This window comes from Chelonoidis abingdonii, chromosome 8 (genome assembly GCF_003597395.2).
Source record: "Chelonoidis abingdonii isolate Lonesome George chromosome 8, CheloAbing_2.0, whole genome shotgun sequence".
Taxonomy (NCBI): domain Eukaryota; kingdom Metazoa; phylum Chordata; order Testudines; family Testudinidae; genus Chelonoidis; species Chelonoidis abingdonii.
Window position 1 is genome coordinate 42957938 of NC_133776.1, and position 25515 is coordinate 42983452.

The 25515-nt window shown below is 40.4% G+C and overlaps 1 protein-coding gene across 2 annotated transcripts; it reads left to right on the forward strand.

Annotated features, from left to right (window-relative positions):
- The first annotated feature begins 1799 nt into the window (after positions 1–1799).
- Positions 1800–25159, forward strand: COPB2 (COPI coat complex subunit beta 2). Of its 2 annotated transcripts, XM_032797111.2 has the most exons (22): positions 1800–2071; positions 3817–3954; positions 4849–4935; positions 7515–7641; positions 10162–10310; positions 11406–11552; positions 13222–13321; positions 14263–14405; positions 14647–14846; positions 15039–15149; positions 15452–15540; positions 15651–15757; positions 16087–16230; positions 17366–17496; positions 17793–18000; positions 18298–18408; positions 20227–20441; positions 21823–21915; positions 21995–22175; positions 22294–22362; positions 24196–24294; positions 24800–25159. In XM_032797111.2, exons 1-22 carry the CDS (start codon positions 2069–2071, stop codon positions 24893–24895), a joined length of 2748 nt encoding a protein of 915 aa, XP_032653002.1. In that variant the 5' UTR covers positions 1800–2068; the 3' UTR covers positions 24896–25159. The 2 variants fall into 2 exon arrangements, with proteins under 2 accessions (XP_032653002.1, XP_032653003.1); XM_032797112.2 differs by lacking the exon at positions 24196–24294.
- Positions 25160–25515: the final 356 nt, after the last annotated feature.

The window sequence follows — 25515 nt, forward strand, 5'->3', positions numbered from 1 at the left end:
TGGCAGCTGCGCCGCCTGGCCAGAACCAGCCACACCACCATATGGTCTAGAGCACAGGGGCAGGAAGGTGGTACGGCAAGCTGAGGCTGTGGGCAAGGGGGAACAGCAGGGGAGGAGCCGAGGGCTAGCCTCCTTGGCTGGACAGGATGGTCCCATGGGCCGGATGTGACCCATGGGCTGTAGTTTGCCTACCTCTGCCCTATGACTACCCCTTATGTTTGAGTCTGATCAACTCAGCATCACTATGCTGATTGATAAATAGAGGAACCTGAGTGATGAGACTGGACCCAAACTAAGTCCACCCCAAGAAGGGGAAAAAGTGAGGGAGCTTCCATGACCTTGGCTCTGGGGGCAGCCTGAGGCACCATGGCTTGTCTAGGGTTGCTAGGTGCCGGGTTTTCGACTGCAATACCCGGTTGAAAAGGGACCCTGGTGGTTCCGCTCAGCACTGCTGACTGGGCTGTTAAAAGTTTGGTTGGCGGTGCTGTGGGTCTAAGGCAGGCAAGTCCCTACCTGTCCTGGCTCCGCGTTGCACCCTGGAAGCAGTGAGCAGGTCCGGTTCCTAGGCGGGGGGCCACGGAGAACTCCATATGCTGCCCCTGCCCTGAACACCAGCTCTGCACTCCCACTGGCTGGAAAGTGGGGGTGCCTCTGGGCGAGAGCAGCATGTGGAGCCTCCTGGTACCCCCTGCTTTGGAACTGGAGCTGCTGGCCATTTGCGGGGCACAGTGTAGAGCCAGGACAGGCAGGGAGCCTGCCTTAACCTTGCTGATCAGGAGCTGCCTGAGGTAAGCCTGCACTCCAACCCCCTGCCCTAGCCCTAACCCTGAGCCCCCCAAACCTGGAGCCCCCTCCTGCATCTCAAACCTCTCATCCCCAGCCCAGAACCCATACACCCTCCTGCACCTCAACCCCGACTCAACCTGCAGCCCTCTCCCACACTCTGAATTCCTCTGCCCCACCCCCAGCCTGGTGTCCCCTCCTGCACCCCAAACACCTCATCCCTAGAGCTTACACCCCCAGCCCAGAGCCGTCACCCCTCCCAATGCTCCAAACCCCTGCCTCAACCTGCAGCCCCCACCCCCACCCTGAATCTCTAGGCCCTACTCCCAGCCTGGTGTCCCCTCCTGTACCCCAAACACCTCATCCCTAGCCCCACCCTAGAGCTTGCACCCCCTCACACATCCCAACTCCCTGCCCCAGCTCAGAGCCTCCTCCCATACCCTGAATCCCTCATTTCTGTCCCCACCCTGGGGCCTGTACCCTCAGTTAGAGCCCCCACCACCTCAACCCCCTACCCCAGCCCAATGAGCATGGAGGACAGCAAGCCACTAAGGGAGGGGGATTGAGGCGAGCAGGGGCGGGGCCTCTGAGAAGAGGCGGGGCTAAGGTGTTCCGTTTTGCGTGATTAGAAAGCTGCCAACCCCAGGCATGTGGGAACATACGGGCACGTCCTGCCTGCCATAGGGACGCCCCAGCCAGTGCCAGGGACGCTGGGGAGCATCAGGGCAGGACTCCGCGCTGCAGTGGGGCAGAGGGTCGTGCTCACTCTGTGAACAACCAGGCCACCGCTTCTGTAGCAGGGATGACGAAGGGAAACCCTAATCCTTATCAGGCAGGCAGGGGCGGCCATGACAGCTTCTCGTTTTCCTCCCTTATGGAAACCACAGTTCCCAGCATGCACCGCGGCGCACCGAACCGATGCCGCCGTTCTTGATTCAAGGTGCAAAGACTACATGTCCCAGCATGCTTTACGGCACGAAGGAACTATAATTCCCATTAGGCCCCGCTTCTGGGGTTTGGTAGCCGCACCACCTCCCACCGGGGGAAGCTAATAGCGCGTCGTACGTTAGTTTAAGTACAGTAGGCAGGTGCGTCTGGCCCCCACACGCTCCATGGGACCAAGTAGTCCCAGTCCCGCGATGTTTGAACTGCGGATGCGCTTGTGAACGGTCTTCTCGTTTTCATTCTACATGTCGCGAGAGCGGCGGGGCCGGAAGCTCCACGTCGGTCAGTTGGGCTCAGAGAGCGACGTCTCGGCTGCTGCTGAGTTGGAGGCTTCGGAGCTATGGTGAGTCCGGTCGAGGCGCCAGCTCGGGCCGGGCCTTGTCTCCCTGGGGCTGGCGCCAGCTCGCCAGGGGGTGGGGGGCAGAGGAGTGGCCGCCGGGCGGGAGGTGGGCCGGGACATACAGGTGATGGGAGTGTGCAGGGTTCCGGTCTCTTGGGGGCTGTAAAGGAACCAGACCCCCACCCCCAGGCGCTCCCCGCTCCTGCAGGTCAGCGCTGTCCCCGAGGCTGTGCGGACGGTGCGTGACGGGTGTTTATCCCCCGTGAGATGCTGGGAGCGGATGTGCTGAGGGGACCAGGTCAGGGTGTCAGATCAGTGGTTCTCAGCTGGGGGTACGCGCATCCCTCGGGGTACACAGGTCTTCCAGGGAATACATCAACTCATCTACCTATTTGCCTGGTTTTACAGTAGGTTATATGAAAAGCACTAGCGAAATCAGTACAAATTAAAACTTCCTACAAATGATGGCTTGTTTATGCTGCTCTACATACTATATCAGTGTTTCTCAACTGGGGGGAGGGAAGGTTTGATTTATTTTATAATTATATGGTAAAAATGAGAAAGCAATTTCTCAGTAACAGTGTGGCCGTGACACTTGCTTACAAAATCAGACATAAAAATACAAATAGTTTTCAAGTGAGGTGAAACTTGGGGTATGCAAGACCAATCAGTCTCCTGAAAGGGGTACAGTAGTCAGACAGTTAAAGGTGCAGCTCATTGGTATTACAGAGACACAGTGGGTGAGATAATAGCTGTTATTGGACCAACTTCTGTTAGTGAGAGACACCAACTTTTGAGCCACACAGAGCTTCAGATCTGCTCTGTGTGACTTGAAAGCTTGTGTCTGTCACCAGCAGAAATAGGTGTTACTAAATAGTAAATAAGGTCATCATTTTTAGAACTTCCACGTTATGAAATGCCTCATTCTAGAAAAACTACCTTGGCATGAATTCAACCAGTGAAACTTTAGGTAATTTTGGTTTTGTATTGCCAGAGTTATAGGTGAAGTGAAAATCAGGGTATAATGGAAGATTTAAAGTTCTTTTTTTACTTCGTAGTACTTCTTTTAAAACTATCATTGGCTTCTTTGTTTGATTTTTTTTTTTTTTTTTTTTTAAAGGAGTTGTCAGACTCCCTTCAATTCCTAATGGACAGGTGTCTCCATTACACATCACAGTCTGTGATAACTGGCTTTCTCACTACATTCACAACAGAAGTACAAAGGAGAGAATGGGCCTTAAAACTTGCCAACTCTTTTGCATTTGAGGTGGCCTTGTCTATTCCCTATCCGCTCAGTATAGGTTTATGGTCATACTGGGTAGGATGTTGTCTGGAAGCATGCACTGCCCTTCCTTTTCTTGAGCTTATTCTGTAGATACATTTTCCAGTTGTGCAGATCAGGACCTCTTCACAAGCAATATATTCATGTGGATTAAAGAAATAATACACAAGAACAATCCTCTACATTCTACTGGGACCTTGTCCTGCTCCAGAGAATTCAGTGGGAATGATGCCACTCAGAGCCAGTATTTGTTTATATTCCAAAGACTCTCTTACAAGAACTAAATTAACAAGTAGATAGGCTAAGGAGCGTGTGAGGTATATGCCCTCAAAACAGAACTGACTGGTTTTATTTTAAGTCTAACCTTCAGTTTTTTTCTTATTTACACTGCATATATGTTAAAACAGTTCCATGCCATTTTTAAGTTGAAGAATAACTTAGCATTCTTAATTTTTCTAATCTGTAGCCTCTCCGACTCGATATTAAACGAAAACTAACAGCTCGATCTGACCGAGTAAAGAGTGTGGACTTGCACCCCACCGAACCATGGATGTTAGCTAGCCTGTACAATGGCAGTGTCTGTGTTTGGAATCATGAAACACAGGTAAACTTTTTCTACTGTATTCTGTTTCTAATTAGAAACAGGAGTGTGTGCAGTATAGCAATATGGTAATTCATTGATATGTGTATCCTGAAGATAGTGATATTGGAAGCGCATTTTTCTGCAGCAAATATATGGAAAGAACTTTTAATAATAATAATCACTGTTTTTTTGTTTAAGAAGGCAAAACAAAAAACTATAATTTGCAGAGTCACCAAGTGTTCTCAGGAAACTCATAGGGTTCATGAGAGCACTTAACTGTAAGCGGCATTAAAGATCAATGTACCGAAAGGTGGTCCATTTTTAAATTGTAGCCTCAGAGACAAATAAGTACCATGATATAAAGCAGATAAATTAGGATGTTAACCCATCACTGAGCTTTCTGTTTATATGCTAAATGCCTTGAATATTGAGAGTAGTAGGGATGTGAAGCACAAAATTGATCTTGAACTTATTTTTTTCTGTTCAATCTCCTTGAATTTGAGGCTCATTTGTTTGCAGTCTGTGTGATGCCTCAGCATATGTTGTTCAGGTGATATCACAAACATTAAGAAACAGTCTAAAGAAAGGCCTATCGAGATCACATAAATTCCAGGGTTTATTAACTATATACAATGTGATTTATTTTTTGCAAATTATTTTCATTTTGGTTTATTCCAGAAGGTATTAAATGTTTTAAGACTATGCAGAGCGGCACCAGAGTGTAAATACCTCCCCTTACCTGACTTTATGTTTATACACACATCTGTTAAAAAGGAGTACCGATCCCTTTCTCTAGGAGCTCCTTGACCATTCTTAAACTTGCAACTATTCAAAAGTGGTCTGTTTTAAGAAATACTGAACAGATTTTAAAACTGACATTTTCTCAGTAATATACCCCAATATTTCTAATTTTAGACTCTAGTGAAGACCTTTGAAGTATGTGACCTGCCAGTCAGAGCTGCAAAATTTGTGGCAAGAAAAAACTGGGTTGTGACCGGAGCTGTAAGTTGTCATTTTCTGTTTGTCTGTTTCATATACATTCCCCCACTTTTCTCTTTACTTCGTTGCACTCTTACACACCATCCAGAAGTGTGGTTCGATATTAACTTGTACACTGGAAGAAGATAACAGTTTATAGCTGTTCGTTTCCCCAAAACATTCTCCTAAAAGCCATTGAACAGAATGGCACTTTAAAGCTCAGACTTTCATTTTAAAAACAGAAAAATATAAATTGGTGGTTTACTTTATATTTAGGTCCAATCTATATTACCAATTCAGATAATTTCCGGCAATTGTATTCAAGATAATACAATTTTAAAAGTTTACCTGTTTTCTATGCTTTTCCTCAATTATTTTTAATACAGAATCTTCAGAAAAATTTTTATTCACTTTTAGAACACTAAGCCACTTTTATCCATTGAATATACTCCTTTCTCCATACTAAAATGTGCTTAATAAATCCATTCTAGTCTTGCAGTTATGAAAAGTCAGCAAAGTGTAGCAGTTGACATCACAAAGTATATACCTTACAGGCTGTAAAATGTGTGTGTGTTTATATATCTTGTATATAATCATTGTTTGTTTTTTATGTTTTCAACCCTAATATTGCATCACTAAAGAAGAAAGTCTGAATTAGTTTTGCATGCATATTTCTGTCAACCTTTTTAATATTTACAGAAGCAGAGTTGCAGATAAGTACATTGACACATGCTCGTATCTCTATTTGTAACCACTGAAATAAACATTATTTCCATGTTACATTTTTAATCTGTCATTTAAATCATATTGCCCTCATATCCAATCACTGAAACGAAGTTATATTTTAATATGCATCCAGATATGCATGCAATGTGTGTGTCTGAATTGGTAATTAAAGTAGATATTGTGTATGCCCATCATGTTTTCAATCTTACGATTTCGGAATAAGTCTTCAAATGGGTCAAATGCCTTTGACCCCATTGAAAATTGTCCATGATGCATTTATATTTTTTAAATGAATGGACAGTCAACTTGAAAATCACTTTTTTTTTTTTTTGCCTGAAAATTTTGTATCTACCATAGAAACAAGTAAAAGCTAAGATTTCCATAAAAGAAAATTTAGTAGAAAAATTTGTACTCTTACTTTGCTATCATATACTTCAACTTTCTTGTCATTTTTTGTTGTCTTGTTCATTGTCTATGCTCTCTGTTCTATGCATTGGCATAATAACACTTATACACATCTCTGGGGGGAAGCTCACATGCAAGCTTTTTTCTAGTTCTGAAAGATGTTGCCTGCTAGTGACAGAAGTTAGAAAGCTGATACTGAAGAGGTAACAAATAGGCATATATATATGGAAGGAGAAAAGAGTAGGCCCAACCCAGCATATATCATGTTGCTTCCTTCAAAACATTTAGGATAAAGTTTTCAAAAATACCTAGTCCCAGTGACTTTCAATGAGACTTAGGACTTGTCTACATAGAACAGCAATGTCACTACAGGGGTGTGATTTCTGAACTGCACCAATGTGTTGCACACTAACTGGCCCATGCAGACTTAGTTTTTGCCAACAGAATCTATGCAGACCAGTGCACTTTAGAAATCACACCCCTCTAGTGCTCATTGCTTCTCCTTGTACACAAACTGTTCAGACCCTAAGGGTATGTCTACAGAGCCTGTGGTTGTGAGCCTTCTATCCTGGGTTGACAGACTCAGGTTTGCAAGGTTCGTGCTACCATGTCAAAAATTGCTGTGTACAGGTTTGGCTCAGGCTGGAACTCGGGCTTTGAAGTCTAGGGAGGAGAGTGGGTTTCAGAGCCTGTGCTGCAACCCAAGCTACAACTTTGCAGTGCTGTCTGCACAGGTATTTTTAGCATGGTAGCACAAACCAAGTCTGTTGACCTGGGATAGGAGGCTTTGTGCCCTGCCCTTTGCATCTAAACCTTTTGAAAAATTTATCCTAGATATCTTTATGCTCCCAAGTTAACATGGTTTAAAAAATGGATTAAAAACGTGAAGATTTCAGGACGTCATATTTAAGAGCTTTAACGTGGTGGTGGTTGTTTTTGGCGGGGGGCGGGGAGGACTTTGTTTTGTTTTTTGGAGGGGGGGCATTATTTCCTAAATAGGTAAAAAGAAATCCAAGTTGGCAGTGCCTTTTTCAGTTATCTTATATCATTGATATCAATGTAAATTTTCCCCATTGACTTTAATGGGAGTAGAACAAAGCCCTTAATGCATGGAAAACACTTTTTCATGCTCACATAATGTGAAAATGTCTAAAGGAACTTTAGACTTTGCTTAAATTAAAAAAAGTGACCTTTTGGGCTAAGACCATCTTTGAGAAACTTTGATCATAGATGAATTCTTCATAGTTATAAATGCCTTAAAATAGGATCATGTAATGTAAATTTCTGTACCAAAACTGTGTCAGAATAATTATGCTAGCTGGCATTGTTTCCTTTCTTGAGACTTTTTTGATGGCAATTCTTAAAGAACTTTATGGATGAAGAATCTTTGAAGATGGAGTATTAGCCTTTATTTAATGTGAAATACTTTTATAGAGAAGCTGATCTTAGTGTCTTTATTTCCTTATCTATAGGATGACATGCAAATTAGAGTTTTCAATTACAATACCTTGGAAAGAGTTCACCTGTTCGAAGCACACTCCGATTATATTCGTTGCATTGCCGTACATCCTACTCAGCCTTTCATTCTGACCAGCAGTGGTAAGAGAGATTTTCAGTATAATTTGATTTTTTCTCTCACAACTCTGTTCAGACTGTTATTTCATAAACAATGAGAAACTACATGGCTTGTACTGTTTTGCTGAAATAAGAATTCTTGAGCAAGTAGCCTACTTCTCATTTGTCATCTCAAATTATTTCTTTTCAGGCTAGTTTCATGTTTTTAATGGAATCTCAACTTTACTTAGGATTTGAAATGTAATAGGTTAAGCTCTTGTCAAAGAAGAACTGAAGGTCTAGTTGCTTAATATCTGCCAAACAGTAAGTTCATTTACATGCTAATGATCTGCTGTTTGGCAGATTGACATGCCATACTTGGGTTTAACACATATCAAGATTAATTTCATTTTGCTGGTTAAAACTAGAAGCATTGTAGTGTTTTCATAGTAAGATTGCAGCGTGAGTGATACTGGAGTTGTCCTATTGTTTTACACTTTAAACATAACGTCCTTTCATCAGACAGAATTGTTGGCTTCATGCTGTGCTCACAACATTCAGTCTAGATTCCCTAGTAAGCAAATGTAACTGTTATCTTGATCCTTTAGTATTGATTTGTAGTCCTTAGAAGTGTCTGAGATTAATTAGTGCTCTGACTGAGCCTGACACTCATCATCATCTTTAAAGGGGGAAAAAAGTAGGCACTGGCCTGTCAGATTTTCTTTTGGAAGTTAGAAGGAAGACTAGTTTTCAAGATGCCTAGAAGCAAAAAGAAGAAATGCTGCGTGCATTTCAGAGCCAGGGTTTAAGAGAACAAACCGAGGTGTAGTATCTCTTGAAAACAAACAAAACAGTATAGCTAAACTGACTATATTGCAAGAACAGTGAGAAGAATAGCTGGATTACGCTCTAGATCAGTGGTTCCCAAATGGGCCGGTTTGTTTACCTGTCGCATCCGCAGATTCAGACGATCACTGCTCCAGGCCAATGGGGGCTGCAGGAAGGGCAGCTAGCACATCTCTTGGCCCACGCCGCTTCCAGCAGTTCCCATTGGCCTGGAGCAGTGAACTGTGGCCACTGGGAGCTGCGATTTAGCTGAACCTGCGGACGCGGCAGGTAAACAAACCAGCCCGGCCCACCAGGGACTTCCCCTGCACAAGCGGCAGAACAAGTTTGGGAGCCACTAGATGGAATGGAGGCTTTATGCAGAGTCAAGGATCTGCGTGTAAGCAGTTTTTGCTTAATTCAGTATGTCTTAGTGTGTGCTGAATTAGGCTGTTCATCCCTTTTGTACCTTTTTGTTTTCAAAGTAGTACATAACCAATAAAGCAAGAGACTAAATCATATAGAAAACAGTGAGAAACAAAGTAGGCCATCTAAGAGCTTGTCTGCGTGAACAATTAGTCTGCAGCAAGCTGGGGTGTGAATCTACTCCATACTAGCCTGCTATGCACTAGTTGTCCATGTGGGGACTAGATCAAAGCACAGCAAGGAACTGTTAGTATGCTTAAGCAGGATTGACATGGACAGTTAGTTTGTGGCAGACTAGTGAGGGGTAGATTCACACCACAGCTTGCTGCAGACTAGTTGGTCATGTAAACAAGCCCTAAATCCTTATACTAACAGAAGAAATTCTCTTCAGGATTGCAGTGTTTGCTTTGAAGCTTATCTTTGAAACTTGACCCTTTCCGCAACTACTCATTTTTCAGAGTTCCAGACTAGGTGCCTCCAAGATGTTTGTAGGTCACTGGAGCTGTACAGGAGCTATGAGCTATGTTGCTCACAAATTTCCTTTAGATTTCACTTTCAAAACATAAAGCAAACTGTTGAAAAACAGTGGTTGGCAGTCCTGGGGGAAGTCTTGGTTATGACAGCTGATAATGTACACCCTCCTAATTGAAGAGAGTGTGTGTTGAGGTTTTAATAACATTCCTTTCTCCAAAATATTAACTAGTCCCTGAAGTGAGAGGTGTTAACAAAAATACCAATATTTGAAACAGTAATTTAAAATCACTTTCCTCTCAATTGCTCAGCTTTCACTCTGACTTTTGTGATGTCTCCCTAAATTGTCACAGTGTGTTTTTTTGGGGGGGGGGAGGGGGGAGGTTAATGTCTCTTCACACCACTGCTACATTTTTTAGAAGAAATCTTTCAGACTTTCATTAAAAAAGTAGAACGGTACAATTCTCCAGCACCAATGTCCTCTTTAAGAGAACACTGAATGGCTCTGAAGTGGGAACCAAATGTTTAGCTGTGCTAAGCAGCCTAGACTATTACTAGGTTCTTACCTCTGACAAGCTAGATACTCCTCTGCATTAAATGGAAGCTTAGGTATGTCTGTCTTTGGGGCATGGGTGGGATGTGGGGAACTAAAACCAGCCCTTGCATTCCCGATAGCCATCCCCCGCCTCTCAGGGTAAATAGTCTTCTGAGTAGAGTCCATTTTGATAGTAGCAACACTTCCCTTTAGGATGGAAAGGCCTTGAAATTTGGGTTACAGAGGATTTTGTTTTTAAAAGATAAGTATATGATTATTTAAAACTAACTTGAATTTTTTTTTTCCAGATGACATGCTTATTAAACTCTGGGACTGGGATAAAAAATGGTCTTGTTCTCAGGTGTTTGAAGGACACACTCATTATGTTATGCAGATTGTCATAAATCCAAAGGATAATAACCAGTTTGCCAGTGCCTCCTTGGATAGGACGATTAAGGTACAATAAATATACCTTTTAAAAACTTTATTAAATAATTACCAGACAGAATAAATACAACAATACAGCCGTACAGACAACAGAAAAGTTTAAATTCATAAAACAAATATATGTGCAGTAATACTGTATACTATATACAAGGACATATGTAAATTGGAATGACATAAGTCAAGTTATAGTTTGTTGAACAATCATCAGAGCCTGCATAAACACTTTATATATCTGTGAAATCTCAAGATTAGTTATTGTATTTGATCTTTGAAATGTGAATCACTGGCAGAAACGTATGGACTCTTGTGATTCTATTTGGATTACCAATAAGAGTTGGGGGGTGAAACTTTATTGTCAGAATCGTCCACTTTCAGAGTCTGTTTTAGGGAAATGCAAGATAGCAGAGTGTCTATAATGAGAGTCTCATTTCCCTTTCCTGCAATACTGGGTTCATGGGGCCATCCGGGCACTGAGATTTCCCCACGTTTGCTTGGAACCTTCATTATGCATTAGGACTGTAGAAAGGGCCACTTATGCTTCAAGACTTCTTCAGCTGTTACGATTAATGGGTATGTGTGAATGGGATTTGGTATGGTAGTGAGGAGGCAAAGTTTTCACCTAGGGACACGATGTACCTGAAACCTGCCCTGATCCATTTAACGAACCGTCATTTAGTATTTTAGATTTGTGACTCTAAAATCCACACTAACAACTAAAGGATATATGTATAATTCTGACTCGAACGTCAGATTTCTGAAACAATAATAAGTTTAGTACATACAAGGTGACATATGGTGCGTGTAAATATGATATGTACTTGTGCAGGTTTTTCAGTCTACATACATGCAGAGGGATTTAACGCGTAAGATAGACCATTGCAGGACAAAGCTATTTTATTGCTTTGAAATATTGGCCCAAAGTGTAATTAGATTTTTTTTTTCACTGCATTTAAGAAATCAGGATGCTGTGGTACAGACTTCTTAGTTGTATCCTTCCTGTCTCTAGAATTTTAAGAAAGAATGAACTCTGAATAGTGCAATCTGGTTGTGCTGGCCCATGAGGGTAAGATCAGTACTTAGGTATGGTGATCATTTTCTTTGCAAGGTGTGGCAGCTTGGTTCTTCTTCACCCAACTTCACTTTGGAAGGCCATGAAAAGGGAGTGAACTGCATCGATTATTATAGTGGTGGAGACAAGCCTTACCTCATTTCAGGAGCAGATGATCGCCTTGTCAAGATTTGGGATTACCAGGTACAGTGTGTTCACCTTTTCGTGAATACTTTAGTAGATTAATTTGGTTGGGCACCATCAGCAACAAAGGCATGGAAATTGAGGGAAAGGGATGGAGGAGAAAAATATTCTGGAGTTTTCATATCTTTGAATAGAAAATAGAGAGATTCTGTGATGTATTTTCTGGAAAAACTGAACTAAAAGTAGTATGCTTAAAAATTATGAGTAACATTCTGTTTTACTGGCTGTGAAATATAGAAATCACCTTAAATCTGAATGTTAAAAGTTAACTTTGTCTTGAATAATATTGGAGTTATTTTCTTGTAGAGTAACGCGTCCCATTTTTTTAATTTTGTGACCAGTCACCTTGCAATTGATTGGGTACCCAGATGCTCTCTCTATCCCCTTACTGCAGGGGTTGGCAAACTTTTTGGTCTGAGGGCCACATCTGGGTATGGAAATTGTATGGCGGGCCATGAATGCTCACAAAATTGAGGGTTGGGGTGCAGGAAGGGTCAGGGCTCTGCCTGGGGGGTATAGGCTTTGGGGTGGGGCTCGAGATGAGGGATTGGCAGGAGGGTGCTCCGGGCTGGGACCAAGGAGTTCGGAGGGGGTCGGTGTGCAAGATCCAGGTGGTGCTTACCTCAGGCACCTCCCAGGAGCAGCAGCATGTCCTCCCTCTGGCTCCTACGCTGAGGCGTGGCCAAGCAGCTCTGCACGCTGCCCTGTTCACAGGCGCTGCCCCTGCAGCTCCCATTGGCTGTGATTCCCGGCCAATTGGAGCTCTGGGGGCAGGAGCAGCGTGCATAACCCCTTGGCTGTCCCTATGTGTAGGAACCGAAGTGGGGACATGCCACTGCTTCTGGGAACCATGCAGAGCAGGGTAAGCCCCTGACCCTGCTCTAAGGCTGGAGCCCCAGAGCAGGGCAAGCCCTAGACTCCACTCCCTGGTGGGAAGTCAAGAGCCAGATTAAAACATCTGGAGAGCTGGATGCAGCCCCCAGGACGTAGTTCACCCATCCCTGCTTTACTGTATGTCCAGAGAATAATTGTCTCCTTTTGTATCCACTTGTTCTCTCCAATCATTTTGTCTGTTTTCTTCTTCCTCCTGGTTGCATTCAACCTTTTTGTTCTTGCTTATGTTCCTTGTCCCATCCATCTGTGATTTCCTTCCCCCTACTAGCTAGCTATGTGTTGCTTGGGTATTGATGGTGAAGTTATCCATTCATAAGTCTGTGGCTTGAGCTGAATGCTATAGGAGCAGAGAAGAAAAGGTTGGGCCTGTGGGACAAAGATAGCACTAGGCTTGGTTTCCCTTGTGATTCTATGCAGATCTATGTTTGGCTTTCAGGAATTGAAGCAAAAAGTACAGGCACTAACGAGTCTTCTATTAATATATTGACCCATTTTGCTCTCAACGAAGTGTTTTGTAGACAGGGACCCAGTTAGCTTAGAAAACAGAGAAGCAGCTACACTAATGGGAACAAATTCATTTTTGGTGGTTGGGATTTTGTCTTAAGACAGACTCTAGAGTATGCTGTTCTTTGAACAAATTGAAGCATAAGTAAAGATTACAGAAAGAAGACTAAAGACATGCTTACATAATTCTTATATTAAATTTCTTTGAAGATAGTGATCTGAGAAAATTGCAATGTTAATGTTTTGTTTTCTTGATCTTCTCTTCTTACAGAATAAAACCTGTGTGCAAACACTGGAGGGGCATGCTCAAAATGTATCCTGTGTCAGCTTCCACCCTGAGCTGCCAATCATAATCACAGGCTCAGAAGATGGTAACTTTACGTTTTCTGAGACTTAATATACATGGACAGTAGAGCAGGTTACATACCCTTTTGTAGGCTTGGAAGGATTAGTTTCCTTGTTTTCTTTTTTATTTATATGGCTATAAAACTGGTTACTATTGGTTTTAATTCCCTTTGCAAGGTCCAGCTTTGCTTGGCTTTTGGCAGTTCACTTTATCCCTACACTTTCTGACCTTCAAGCGCTGGCTTTCCTTGATCCATCCCATGTAGGCTTTTTGCTTTCTCTTAATCACTGGTTTGAGATGCTTGCTCATCCAAGTTGGTCTGCAGCCCTTCCCTATGAATTTTTCCCCTTGCTTGGGATACAGGCTTCAGATAGTTTCTGCAGCTTTGACTTAAAATAATTCCAATCTTCCTCCACATTCATATCCTTGAGTACTTCTTTTGGAAACCCCAAATAAAGGTGAATCTAACCCATGGGAGGGGGTGGAAGGACATGGTTAAGAGGAAGGCAGGAACTGCAGGAGTACTGCTGCTGAGACGCCTAGGGCATCTGCAAGCAGTGAGGCCCCAGTCAGTTAAACTCCGTCTCACTGTCTCTGCACAGCCATGTGAGAGCTGCCTGCCAGCTTGGAGCTCCTAATTTACTTCTGAATCATAGAATATCAGGGTTGGAAGGGACCTCAGGAGGTCATTCTCCTCCCTGTGATCCATCAAGCTCCACCAAGAGATTGTTCTGTGGTGATTTCCCCCTTTTGGCCTCTGTGACACTTGTGGGAGATACCAAATATTCCCCACAAGCATCAGTGAGACTGCTGAGATTGAAAGATTGAGGTTCTATTTCACTAAAGTTTAAATAATAGGTATTAGTTTCATATGTGGTCTTTGGATTCTTGTTGTTAAATGCCATAATGTTTAATAGGCCTACTACTGAGAAAGAAGAGTGAAATTGCATATATCTTTTCCTACAGGAACTGTCCGCATTTGGCATTCGAGCACGTACCGCTTGGAAAGTACTCTCAACTATGGCATGGAGAGGGTGTGGTGCGTGGCCAGTCTGAGAGGATCCAATAATGTGGCTTTGGGTTATGATGAGGGCAGCATTATTGTTAAGGTATCTTAATATTAAATTGGGAAGCATAAATGAAAATGGTGGCCCATTGCCACAAACTTCGTTACTAAGCTATTCTTTAATACTGAGACAGCCTGTGAAGTGATTAAAAAAATGGGCACTTCAATTTATTGGCATATTCCAAAAGAGCCATAAGTATTTAAAGTGTATTAAATTAAATTTGAACAACTTAATGGGCCAAAGATGCTTAGTTTTTACTATCTTTATATGCTGTTCTTATTAGCTTGGCCGTGAAGAACCTGCCATGTCTATGGATTCAAATGGAAAAATTATTTGGGCTAAACACTCAGAGGTACAACAGGCTAACTTGAAAGCTATGGGAGATGCTGAAATTAAAGATGGAGAAAGATTGCCACTGGCTGTAAAGGATATGGGGAGCTGCGAAATCTATCCTCAGACCATTCAGCACAACCCTAATGGACGGTAATAGGTTGTGTTTGTTTGTTTTTTTGTTTTGTTTTTTCCATTGCAAAACAGAATTCTTGACATTTTAAAATTTACGAATATGCCATACAAGAAAAATATACCTTCCAGATGACTGATCTACTTCTAGTGATGCCCATTAGTCTCTACACACAATTTCCACACCAACATATTCTTTTTCTCAATCTTTAGGTTTGTAGTAGTATGTGGGGATGGTGAATACATCATTTACACAGCTATGGCTCTGAGGAACAAGAGTTTTGGTTCTGCACAGGAGTTCGTATGGGCACATGATTCTTCAGAGTAAGTGTGGTTTTTATTTTGCGTTGTATTAAACAAATATATTTCTGCTGATTTCCAGACTACCCAAACTATAAACTGGTCTGAAAGTTATAAGCTGGATTGAGTAACAAGCATTCTATAGCTTGGATTATATGAAACTTTTATATATATTGAATGCACTTTTAATTTTGAAGAAATATTAAATATAGTAGCCTACATGTCTAGTACTTTATAGCAGTTCTTTATGGCTGTACAATATAACATTTTGCTATCTTGTTGTCTGGATAATTGTTTTGTAATGGTGCATTTTTCTGTGCATTTAGGTATGCAATCAGGGAGAGCAACAGCGTTGTAAAGATATTTAAGAACTTCAAAGAGAAGAAGTCCTTTAAACCTGATTTTGGTGCAGAAGGTGGATTTTATTTGTATTTCCTAAATCTGCTAGATTACAGATCTTAACTCTTTTGCTAGAAAAAATATTTGCTAGTGAAATACTAATTCCACGTTTGCTATTCTTTGCAGGTATCTATGGAGGTTTCTTACTGGGTGTCAGATCTGTTAATGGCTTGGCATTTTATGACTGGGATAACACAGAATTGATACGCAGAATCGAAATTCAGCCCAAACATGTGAGTTTTGTCAGATGTCACTGTGTGTGTGTGTGTGTGTGTGTGTATATATATATATATATAAAAAAAACCTGTCATATCAGGGATGCATTTAGAATATACTACAGGCTTTTCTGAATTTGTTAATCTCATGAAGCTGTTAAAGATAAAAAAAAAAAAATAATTTTTTTATATTTTTTGTAGTAGAAAGACTCTTACCTAGACACTGTCTTCTAAGCCCCTACACTGGATGTGCAAATGAACAAATATTTTGATAAAACATGTGTGTCCTCCTTTCTTAGCACAGCACCTTAAAATGTAAATGCTATTTTTTGTTTTTATTTATTTAGATTTTCTGGTCTGACTCGGGTGAGCTGGTCTGTATTGCCACAGAGGAATCATTCTTCATTCTGAAATATCTGTCTGAAAAAGTTGCAGCAGCGCAAGAAACTCATGAGGGAGTCACTGAAGATGGTATTGAAGATGCCTTTGAGGTAACTGCTGTTAAAAGTGGAATGCAGTTAGGGCAGTGTCCAGTGAAGTCAATAGAATCTTTCCACTGACTTCGGTAGGCTTTGGATCAAGCCTTGAGTGCAGTAATAGCTGACTTTTAGTCTGTAAACGGTTAGCGTATCATGCAGAATAATTATTACTATAGCTGTACTATAAATGTGCCTTAACATCTATTGGAAATTCTATTTTGAGGTGTTGGCAGCTAATTGGAGAAAAATTTTGTTTCTGGTTGAAACTTGGTATAAAGATCTTATATAATATATGTAAAGATGTCTTTTTAAAAACAAACAAACAAAAAAAAACCAAAAACTTGTTACCATTTTTCCACTTTAACTCCTACAGCATTGTGTTCTAATACAGGGGTTCTCAACCTTTTTCTTTCTGAGCCCCCCTGTCCCCCTAACACGCTAAAAAAAATTCCACAGCCCACCTGTTCCACAGTTGTTCTTCTGCATATCCAATAGATTAAAAGCCAAGTTTTCCAACCCCTGAAATATAGGGTCGGTTTATGAAAGGGTCATACAGTTTTTGCTATTTTTACCTGACTATCTTGGGGGGTCAGCTTATAAACGAACAGGCTAATGAATGAGTATATACGGTAACTAAAATTATTATTTTCAGACATAAAACTGGGTGAAATAGTAGTGCAAATTCTCCTTCAATTTTCAAATGTTGTTGAAATTTAATTAAAGTTCAAAACTTGGTTAGTGGGCATGTGCTGAATAATGTTCTTAACAAGCACTTGAGAAGAAAATGCTGTGCCCTTGTCTAACAAGTAAATCAGACAGCAGTATTAACAAGGATTTTTTTTTTCTAGCTATAGCTGTACATAGTCCAGGTCAAAAATGGAATAATTTAATCCAGATTTTAATAATCCTCTGTGAAAAAGCTTTTTACTGAATATATTTGTAAATGTTAAAACAAATGTGCATGTTTCCAGTTTGTATCTAGAATTCCATCTTTAACTTGCCCTGTTGTGGAGGATGGAGTGTTTAAATTCATCTGGGAGGAGGGGGAGCTTTTCATGGCTGTCCCAGTCCTAATGTTTATATGTAGCTGGTGTGTTTTAGTTTTTTTAATCACCAAAATCGCTTTATTTTTATTTTTTTGTGGCAGGTTCTTGGTGAGATTCAGGAGATTGTAAAAACAGGGTTGTGGGTTGGTGACTGTTTTATTTACACCAGTTCTGTGAACAGACTGAACTACTATGTTGGAGGAGAAATTGTCACTATTGCCCATTTGGATAGGTGAGTATCTAGTTTATATTCTTCTGTCAGTATATTTTGTAATGCATTTTAAAACATGTTATGAAACAGTTCAACTTGTCACTAAGTTGTTTGACTTCTTAGCATGCACTACTTTTTCGAACCACATTAGTTTAATGTATACCGAGTAACATTGCTGCAATATTGCACAGAATAATAAAAATTGTCTAATAGGACGTCTATCATTAGTAAAACTGCAGTAAGTTTTAGAATAGTAAGTACTGTCTTGCTATCATAAAATGTACTGAATCTTCTGTTGAAAATTGTTTTTGTTATAGGACGATGTATCTGTTAGGGTATATCCCCAAGGACAACAGGCTTTATCTGGGTGATAAAGAGCTAAACATTGTCAGTTACTCCTTGTTGGTCTCTGTGCTCGAGTACCAGACAGCAGTAATGAGGAGAGACTTTGGTATGGCTGACAAAGTTCTTCCTACAATTCCAAAGGAACAGAGGACCAGAGTTGCACATTTTCTTGAAAAACAGGCAAGAGAACTGTTTCTGCGACTATAAACAGTGTAAATGTAAATTGTAATTCGTTTAACCTTTCAGTTTACTCAGTAGGGAATTCTCACATTACTGCATGCATAAACCAAACACTTACTAAAAAAAATTACTAAATATTGTACATTAGTAATTAAGAATAAAGCAGTCATTTCTGTTCTTTATACAACAGTCAATTTGGCTTGGGGAAAGGGAGATGATTTGGTGTTCAGAATGAAATTTCAGAGATTGCTGATGAACTTGATAGACTACAATTTGACTCTTGAAAAATCTTTTTAGGGCTTCAAACAACAAGCTCTTGCAGTATCCACAGATCCTGAACATCGCTTTGAGCTTGCTCTTCAGCTTGGAGAATTAAAGATTGCATACCAGCTTGCAGTGGAAGCAGAGGTAAATATAAGATTAATCTTAACAGGCAGTCAAGGCTCATACTGCAAAACCTGCACATCTTGGGATGAATTTAACAGAGGACTAGGCCTCATGTAAAGGAGGGATCAGGATCTGGGGATGGAGATCAGATCCTTGAGCCTGCACTGTCTCCGCCCTTCTCCCTGCCTTCCAGTGACCAGAGGAAACTTTCCTGGAGGTGCTCTATAGGGAATTGAGCTCTGTGGATTGGGAGGGAGGATGTTCTGTTTGCTGTCCCTCTGGAAACCTACCTAAATTTCCTGAGAATACGTATTTGGTCAGGATCATAACTACCTTCCAATTTTGTGTGCTCTTACTGGAGCTACAGTGGAGACCAGAAGGAAGGGAAACACAGCGGGGAATTGGTGCATAGGAGCAGGACTTCTGAATGGATGGGTACTGAATCCAAAGACCTGCTAGTTGCAGGTGGTGAACACCAAGACTCCACTTCTAGTGCTCAGTATAGATGATCTGGCCCATAACTAACTTTGAGGATAGTCTTGTTAATTGCCCACTTTAAGTGATCTCCTACAGTATGTGTGACCTACTTATGGTTAGCAGTCTGCACCAATTTTGATTGATCTTTGACATGCTGGTTCTCTTTCCAAGACCTGAAGAGGAGCTTTGTGTAAGCTTAAAATTTTTTTCCCTTCCACCAACAGACATTCATAGAATATCAGGGATGGAAGGGGGACCTCAGGAGGTCATCTAGTCCAACCTCCTGCTCAAAGCAGGACCAATCCCCAGGCAGATTTATGCCCCAGATCCCTAAATGGCCCCCTCAAGGATTGAGCTCAAAACCCTGGGTTTAGCAGGCCAGTGCTCAAACCACTGAGCTATTCTCCCCCCCCGCCCCCATTGTTGATCCAATAGAAGATGATTGGTCACCTCCCTTGTCATTTGTGTTATTTTGTAAGAGGAACAAAGTGTCCATCTTAAAGTTAAGGATGGACAGATAATAATTAAGTTACAGTATGCTTTTTTATTATTACAAATATTTTGCAAGTCTTAGTTTTAAAACAAAAAATTACTAAACACTAGGTTTGGCAATACTCTAATGTGCCTTCTTCATCTTGCTTTCCTCCCCTTACTAAAGGGAAGATCCTACTAGTTGCCACATGAAAGTCACTGAAACTGTGTGTGTATAAAATAGTCTGTGTGATGCTACAACCGTGTTAATCTATAGCCGTTATAGCCGTTATATTGGCATCTTGGTCGGATATTTGAACTCCAACATCTTGAGTGCAGGGGAAAATACATATAAGTAAGCTACAATTTATGTTATGGAGGTCATGGAATCTGTGACTGCCAGAGATCTCCATGACATTTTCTGCTTTGGCTGTGGGGCTGGAGCTGTCAACCAGCGGGGGCCCCAGAGCTCTCAGCTGCCACGGGCAGCTGGGGAACTCTGCCGCTGGGAGCCTCCTGTCCCATAGCTCCCAGCTGTCACAGCGGCAGGGGCCCCTCTCCCCAGCCACTGCAAGCCAAGGCAGTGGTGGGTGCTGGACCCTCCCACTTCCTATTTTGTCACTTTTATTTTTAGTAAGTCATGGACAGGTCACAGGTTTCTGTGAATTTTTTTGTATTGCCTGTGACTTGACAGTGCCTTATATGTAAGGCTAAAATTTTGTCACGGTTATTTTTTAATAAAAATGAAGTTGAGATAGGAGACCTGAACTTATACTCCTACTAATCTGCAGTTTTCAAAGAAGTCTTTTAAAAAAACAAAACAAAAACCATAATGTGAAAAATGTGTTGTTCTTTAATTTAAAACACTTAAATATGGAAAATCTCTTACAGTCAGAACAGAAGTGGAAGCAACTTGCTGAGCTTGCCATCAGTAAATGCCAGTTCGGCTTAGCCCAGGAGTGTCTGCACCATGCACAGGACTATGGAGGTTTATTGCTATTGGCCACAGCTTCAGGAAATGCTAACATGGTGAACAAGCTAGCAGAGGGAGCAGAAAAAGATGGCAAGAACAATGTAGCTTTTATGAGCTACTTTTTGCAGGGAAAGTAAGTAGCAAACCAAGGCTTGAATTGTGTTCATGTTCACTATTTTTATAATACTCAGATTGAAGTGGGTCACACCTCAAATTCCTGATCAGATGGCTGCCACAGGTATGCTACAATTGCTTATGTGGAAATAGAATATTTTCCTGTTGTTTAGCTATCCCTTATGAGATGGAAGAGAGCCAGCATCATGTGACTAACAAGACTGTTCTAATTGGGAGTTGTTGCTGTAATGTAATGTAATTGGACATGCTTATTAGTGATCACTAGCCTGGGTACAGTGGAGGATCTGTCGCTTCTATTTTAGGGAGAAGTTTGATAATGGACACCGCCCTCGCACTTTTTTTTTTAAAGCAAAAGATAAATTTGCTGTGGTCATACAGGGATGGAAGCCTCGATATAAAATATTATCTCAATCAAGAATGCCAAGAGACTGGTGACTCTACACAGTTTGCTATGCTCTAAAGCTTTCAAATGCTTTATTTTAAACAAAATCAAAAGCGCTCAGTTTTTAACGTGACAAGCCTGATATTTTGAAATTTCGTTTATTAGAAGAAAAATCTTTGCCATTTCATTACAGTTCTCCTGTCTGCTAAAACTTAGTCTTAAAGAGCTATTTTGTTTTGGTAAAATTATGAAGACATTTGAAATTTTTGGCCTTGTCAGAACACTTCACTCAAATTCCTGTACCTCCAGAATAAGATTATAAATCTTAATTCACGGTGCAGAGATTTTAGATCACCAGATTCCTCTTCAATGAGAAAAGGAAAGATGTTTCTCATTGCAGCCAATGGCAAAACCGCTGTTGACTTCAAGTAGAACTGGGCTTTGTCTTCTGTATCAGCCAAAATAATACTAAAGACACTCTAGTCTGTAAAGTTCCAATGGGTCATAAAGCATGTATATAAAATTTTTGGTTAGTGGACTGGTACCTTATTTTTGTTCTATCAACTCAGTATTACTTAGAATATAAAGTTTACCTAGTATTTTTCTTAGTCATATTCGAGAGAGACTAAAAACACAAATTAGATCAATGCCAAATTAATCCCTGGCAGAACTCTTGGTTATAATGTTATACTAGGATTGTACTTGACCATAAAACTTTCTCAAAATGAAATTCAGGATTAAAGTTCCATGCTACATTTTGCTTACTCTGGGGTGCCTAACAGTTACTGCAAGTGGCCTTTCAGAAAGACTGATAATCCTACATCTCTTACAATAAAATGTGGTACTTCAGGTTTGAGCAGAAAGACTTAACATTTGGTTTTCATTACTTCAGCAACTTTATCATAAAGTATAAATTAAATGCAGTACTTGCTTTTCTGTATTTTAACAGAAAAAAACAGTATTACTGTATTGACAACTTCAATATTTAACCTTCCAGAGTTGACTGTTGTTTGGAACTCTTGATTAAAACTGGACGTTTGCCAGAAGCTGCCTTCTTAGCACGTACATATTTGCCAAGCCAAGTTTCAAGGTAACTTCTTAATGTATTTAAAGTAGAAATACGTTCCTTTAAAAACTTTTTGCTTACAGCATATCTGTTTGTTTAACAGGGTTGTAAAAATGTGGCGAGAGAATCTCTCTAAAGTCAATCAGAAAGCTGCAGAGTCCCTGGCTGATCCCACGGAGTATGAAAACCTCTTCCCTGGATTAAAAGAAGCATTTGTTGTTGAAGACTACGTAAAGGAAACTCATACTGACTTGCGGCCAGCTAAGGAATACCCACTTGTCACTGTAAGTAATATATTTTGTTTTAATATAAATGATGATTCTGTACATGGAGCTCTGATATTTAATTTTTTACTGCAAGAACTTTCGTGTAAGAGTATTTTTCTCTCTACTGTTTTGTTAGCCAAATGAAGAAAGAAATTTACTGGAAGAAGCAAAAGGTTTCAAACCTTCAGGAGTAGTAGTATCCCAGGTCAGTGATACAACTGTACAATAAAGCTCCAGGATGAGGAGGATCTGGTATTATGCAATATAGCAGCTACTCTGGGGACACTACACCCACCTTTAATGGACAAATTATTGCTCTAGTTTACTTTTGTTACTACTTCGGGTCACTTTTCTCTTGCTCATCAAAATATACTTTCACAAGTTTTATTGACCTCTTGAGCTATTACTGACAGATTGTTCCACCAGCATAAGTTGCTGTACTTCAATTGGGGCACTAGAAATAAGTATGTCATCAAAAACAAACCAAGTTTGGTATTTTGAGCTAAGCGACGGTTCTTTGATTTCTGAAAGATTGTGAGAAATTCTTAGTTGTACATCTTGTATGGTTGCTACATCTGAGTAATAGCTTGTTGCTCTGATTACAAGTGCAAATATCTAATAAATTTCAGCAGGATGAATCACTCAGAGCTAAATCTTCCTTTGTGGTACTGTTTCCAACAGCCTGAAACTTTAGACTACTAAAGTGATAAAAACAACACATTTTTAAATGATGACTAGATAACTTAACCTCTTTAATAGCCAGTGTACTACTATAAAATAGCACAAATTGCCAGATGGGGAAATCAGTTTCCATTGCTCCTGCAGTAATTGGAAGGCCTGCCTTTTTAAGCAGGTACTACCTTTTGAGAGCTTTAAACCGCACAACTGTCTCTGAACTCTTAATGAGAGAGAATGCAGACCTTGTCCTGCTTTGTGTTTCTCAGACTTATGCCATTAAATATTCCTCCTTCCAAGCATCCTGTAGAAGGCCAAGGGAGTAAATTGAACCTTCTCTTATAGGCACATTCTTCATCTTTAAGCCCCTTCATTTTACTTTAAAAATCACCAGTTTTACAAAGTGTTTTTCTGATTTTAACCCTATTTTTATATCATTCAAAGATATAAAACCTCATTTTATTAGGAAAATACAGTACATTGCACAATATGATAATACATTAATCTGTGTATATGCAAAGCTGCCTGTTGAAGTAAGGTTGTATTAGTCTAGAAGATACATGTAATAAACAAACTGGCACAATTCAGGTGCATCTGAATGTACTGATGAATCTCATGCCACCATTTCAAGTGGTTAGCTAATAACCCATTTTAGTGTTGTAACTCCATCTACAACAGTAAACTGTTTAATCGCCAAATCAAAGTTTTTATTTGAATAGAGATGTATTGTTTTCTTAAACTCAGAGGTGGCATTGTTTTGAGTTCTATTTCAGTTTTGCAGTAAACCATATTGAAATCTGTTCAGAGCATTAATCTACTGAATACTTTTTTCCATCTTGCTGTCCACCAAAATAAACTGATATTTACCTAGAAGAATAAATAGATTTTTACACTGATTTTTCAGCTGTTTTTGTTGTAGTAAACACTGAAAATCCCAGGAAAAATAAAAACCAAAAACAAAGGGCCTTATTTACTATGGTAAAAGTAATGTACTTTTACCATAGTAAACCCTAAAAAACTCACTTTGAAAATATAAATTGAGAACAAAATTCCAAAGTGAAATGAATTTCTTAAATTGAAACTATGAAGCTTCCATGCTGCTGTTGTGTAAGAAGTTGCATTATTTTGTGGTCTCAGTTGTAAGTGACTTCCACTGTAACGAGAGAAACCTAAAATCAAATGTCAGCAACTGGAAAGTGCTGTTCAAAAGCTACTTAGGGAAACCTTGGAGACTTCAAATGGAAAAAACAAACCCTTGCGAGAAAGTATGATTTGCTAGCATCTTTAATTCGAACTTTTAGGCAGAGCTTTAAATAAATATAAAAAGACTTGTGAATATGAAATCTCATTTTCATCTCATAAGGAATCTGAAGAGGAAGAACTAGTTCCATCTCCTAAACCAGTAGTGGCTCCTCCAGTTCCAGGAAACTCTGATCCTCTTCTAATGACAAAAGATGAAAAGGTATACTTCAGTTTCAAAAGTATAGCTCTGAGATGGGAAGGAAAGCTAATCTGAAATTTACAAGTTTTGGTATTTGATAATCTCCACCAGGGAAAAGGTGATACATAGATTAGCATATCTGGACTACTGTCCCGTAAAGTTTCACTTTATTTTGTGAGGATACTGACTTACCACTAGTCAGTGTTGAAGTCTGCAAAATACCCAGCTAGGAAAGGGTGTGTGTGCTCACTCAGTCAAAAGTAGGTCCCACGTAGTCCAGCAGCTGGCTTTCGCTTGAACAGCTGCACATGCAGGAGTAGAGTATGTTTAACAGAAGGTATTAACTCAACTCCAAGTTGCAAAGCAGTTTCTATTTCTAGTTTTAAATTGCAGCAGTATTTGTGGCTAGGTCTAAAGAGCTGCATCAAAGTTTGTTTGCAAACATCAGCCACTGAAGTATTTACAACATATATAACTAATAAAATTTCTTCCTGGCACCTAACCCTGAATGCTTTCCTTCTTTCAGGCACTACTAGACTTGGATGATGATTTGGATAACTTGGATCTGGAGGATATTGATACTACAGATATCAATCTGGATGAAGAGATCTCGGATGACTGAACTTGATTTTTACTTGTGACCAAATCCTTTAATTCATAATTGTTACACAAAGGAATTACGTTGATATGGACTACAGCGATTGGAAACTAGCTTGATTTTTATACTGAAGCTGGACAACACTGGTATAGTATGCCTATCAGCTGCACAATAGAGAATTTTCAGATTGCAACACTTTGAAATTCATTTAGTGTAGCAACTAAGCAGTTTTCCCTAAGTTGTGTCACACTTAAAGAGAAACTCAAAATAAAGTGTTTTAAAGAGACACTTAAGAATTCCACTTGTATTCTTGCTTACCCCTTCGAGGGAAGAATGCTTATAGCGAACATTATATTAAGGTAGTAAAGCAACTGTGACCTACAATCTGAGTGGAGTGAGAGGCAAGAAAGCCAGGATACCATTTCCTTGTAGTGCAGTTTAGCCTACATCTGTGTGTGCAACATGTTACTTTTTCAGGGGAGCTAAGCATCTAATAACTACAGCACATACTCCTGACGTTGAGGACCGGTTTATCTTCAGGTGGGCACCTACAGTGTTGGGCAGCAGTAGCACACTTCTGAAGTGACAGGTATCTGGTAAAACTGGATCACTTACCCCAGCTGCCTTAAGTGACTTAATACTCT

Bases quoted from the DNA above. Each gene is read 5' to 3' on its own strand.
- COPB2 (XM_032797111.2), top strand. The intron at 17,497-17,792 runs GTGAGTATCTAG...TTTTTGTTATAG, and splicing joins ACTATTGCCCATTTGGATAG to GACGATGTATCTGTTAGGGT. The intron at 21,916-21,994 runs GTAACTTCTTAA...TTTGTTTAACAG, and splicing joins TTGCCAAGCCAAGTTTCAAG to GGTTGTAAAAATGTGGCGAG.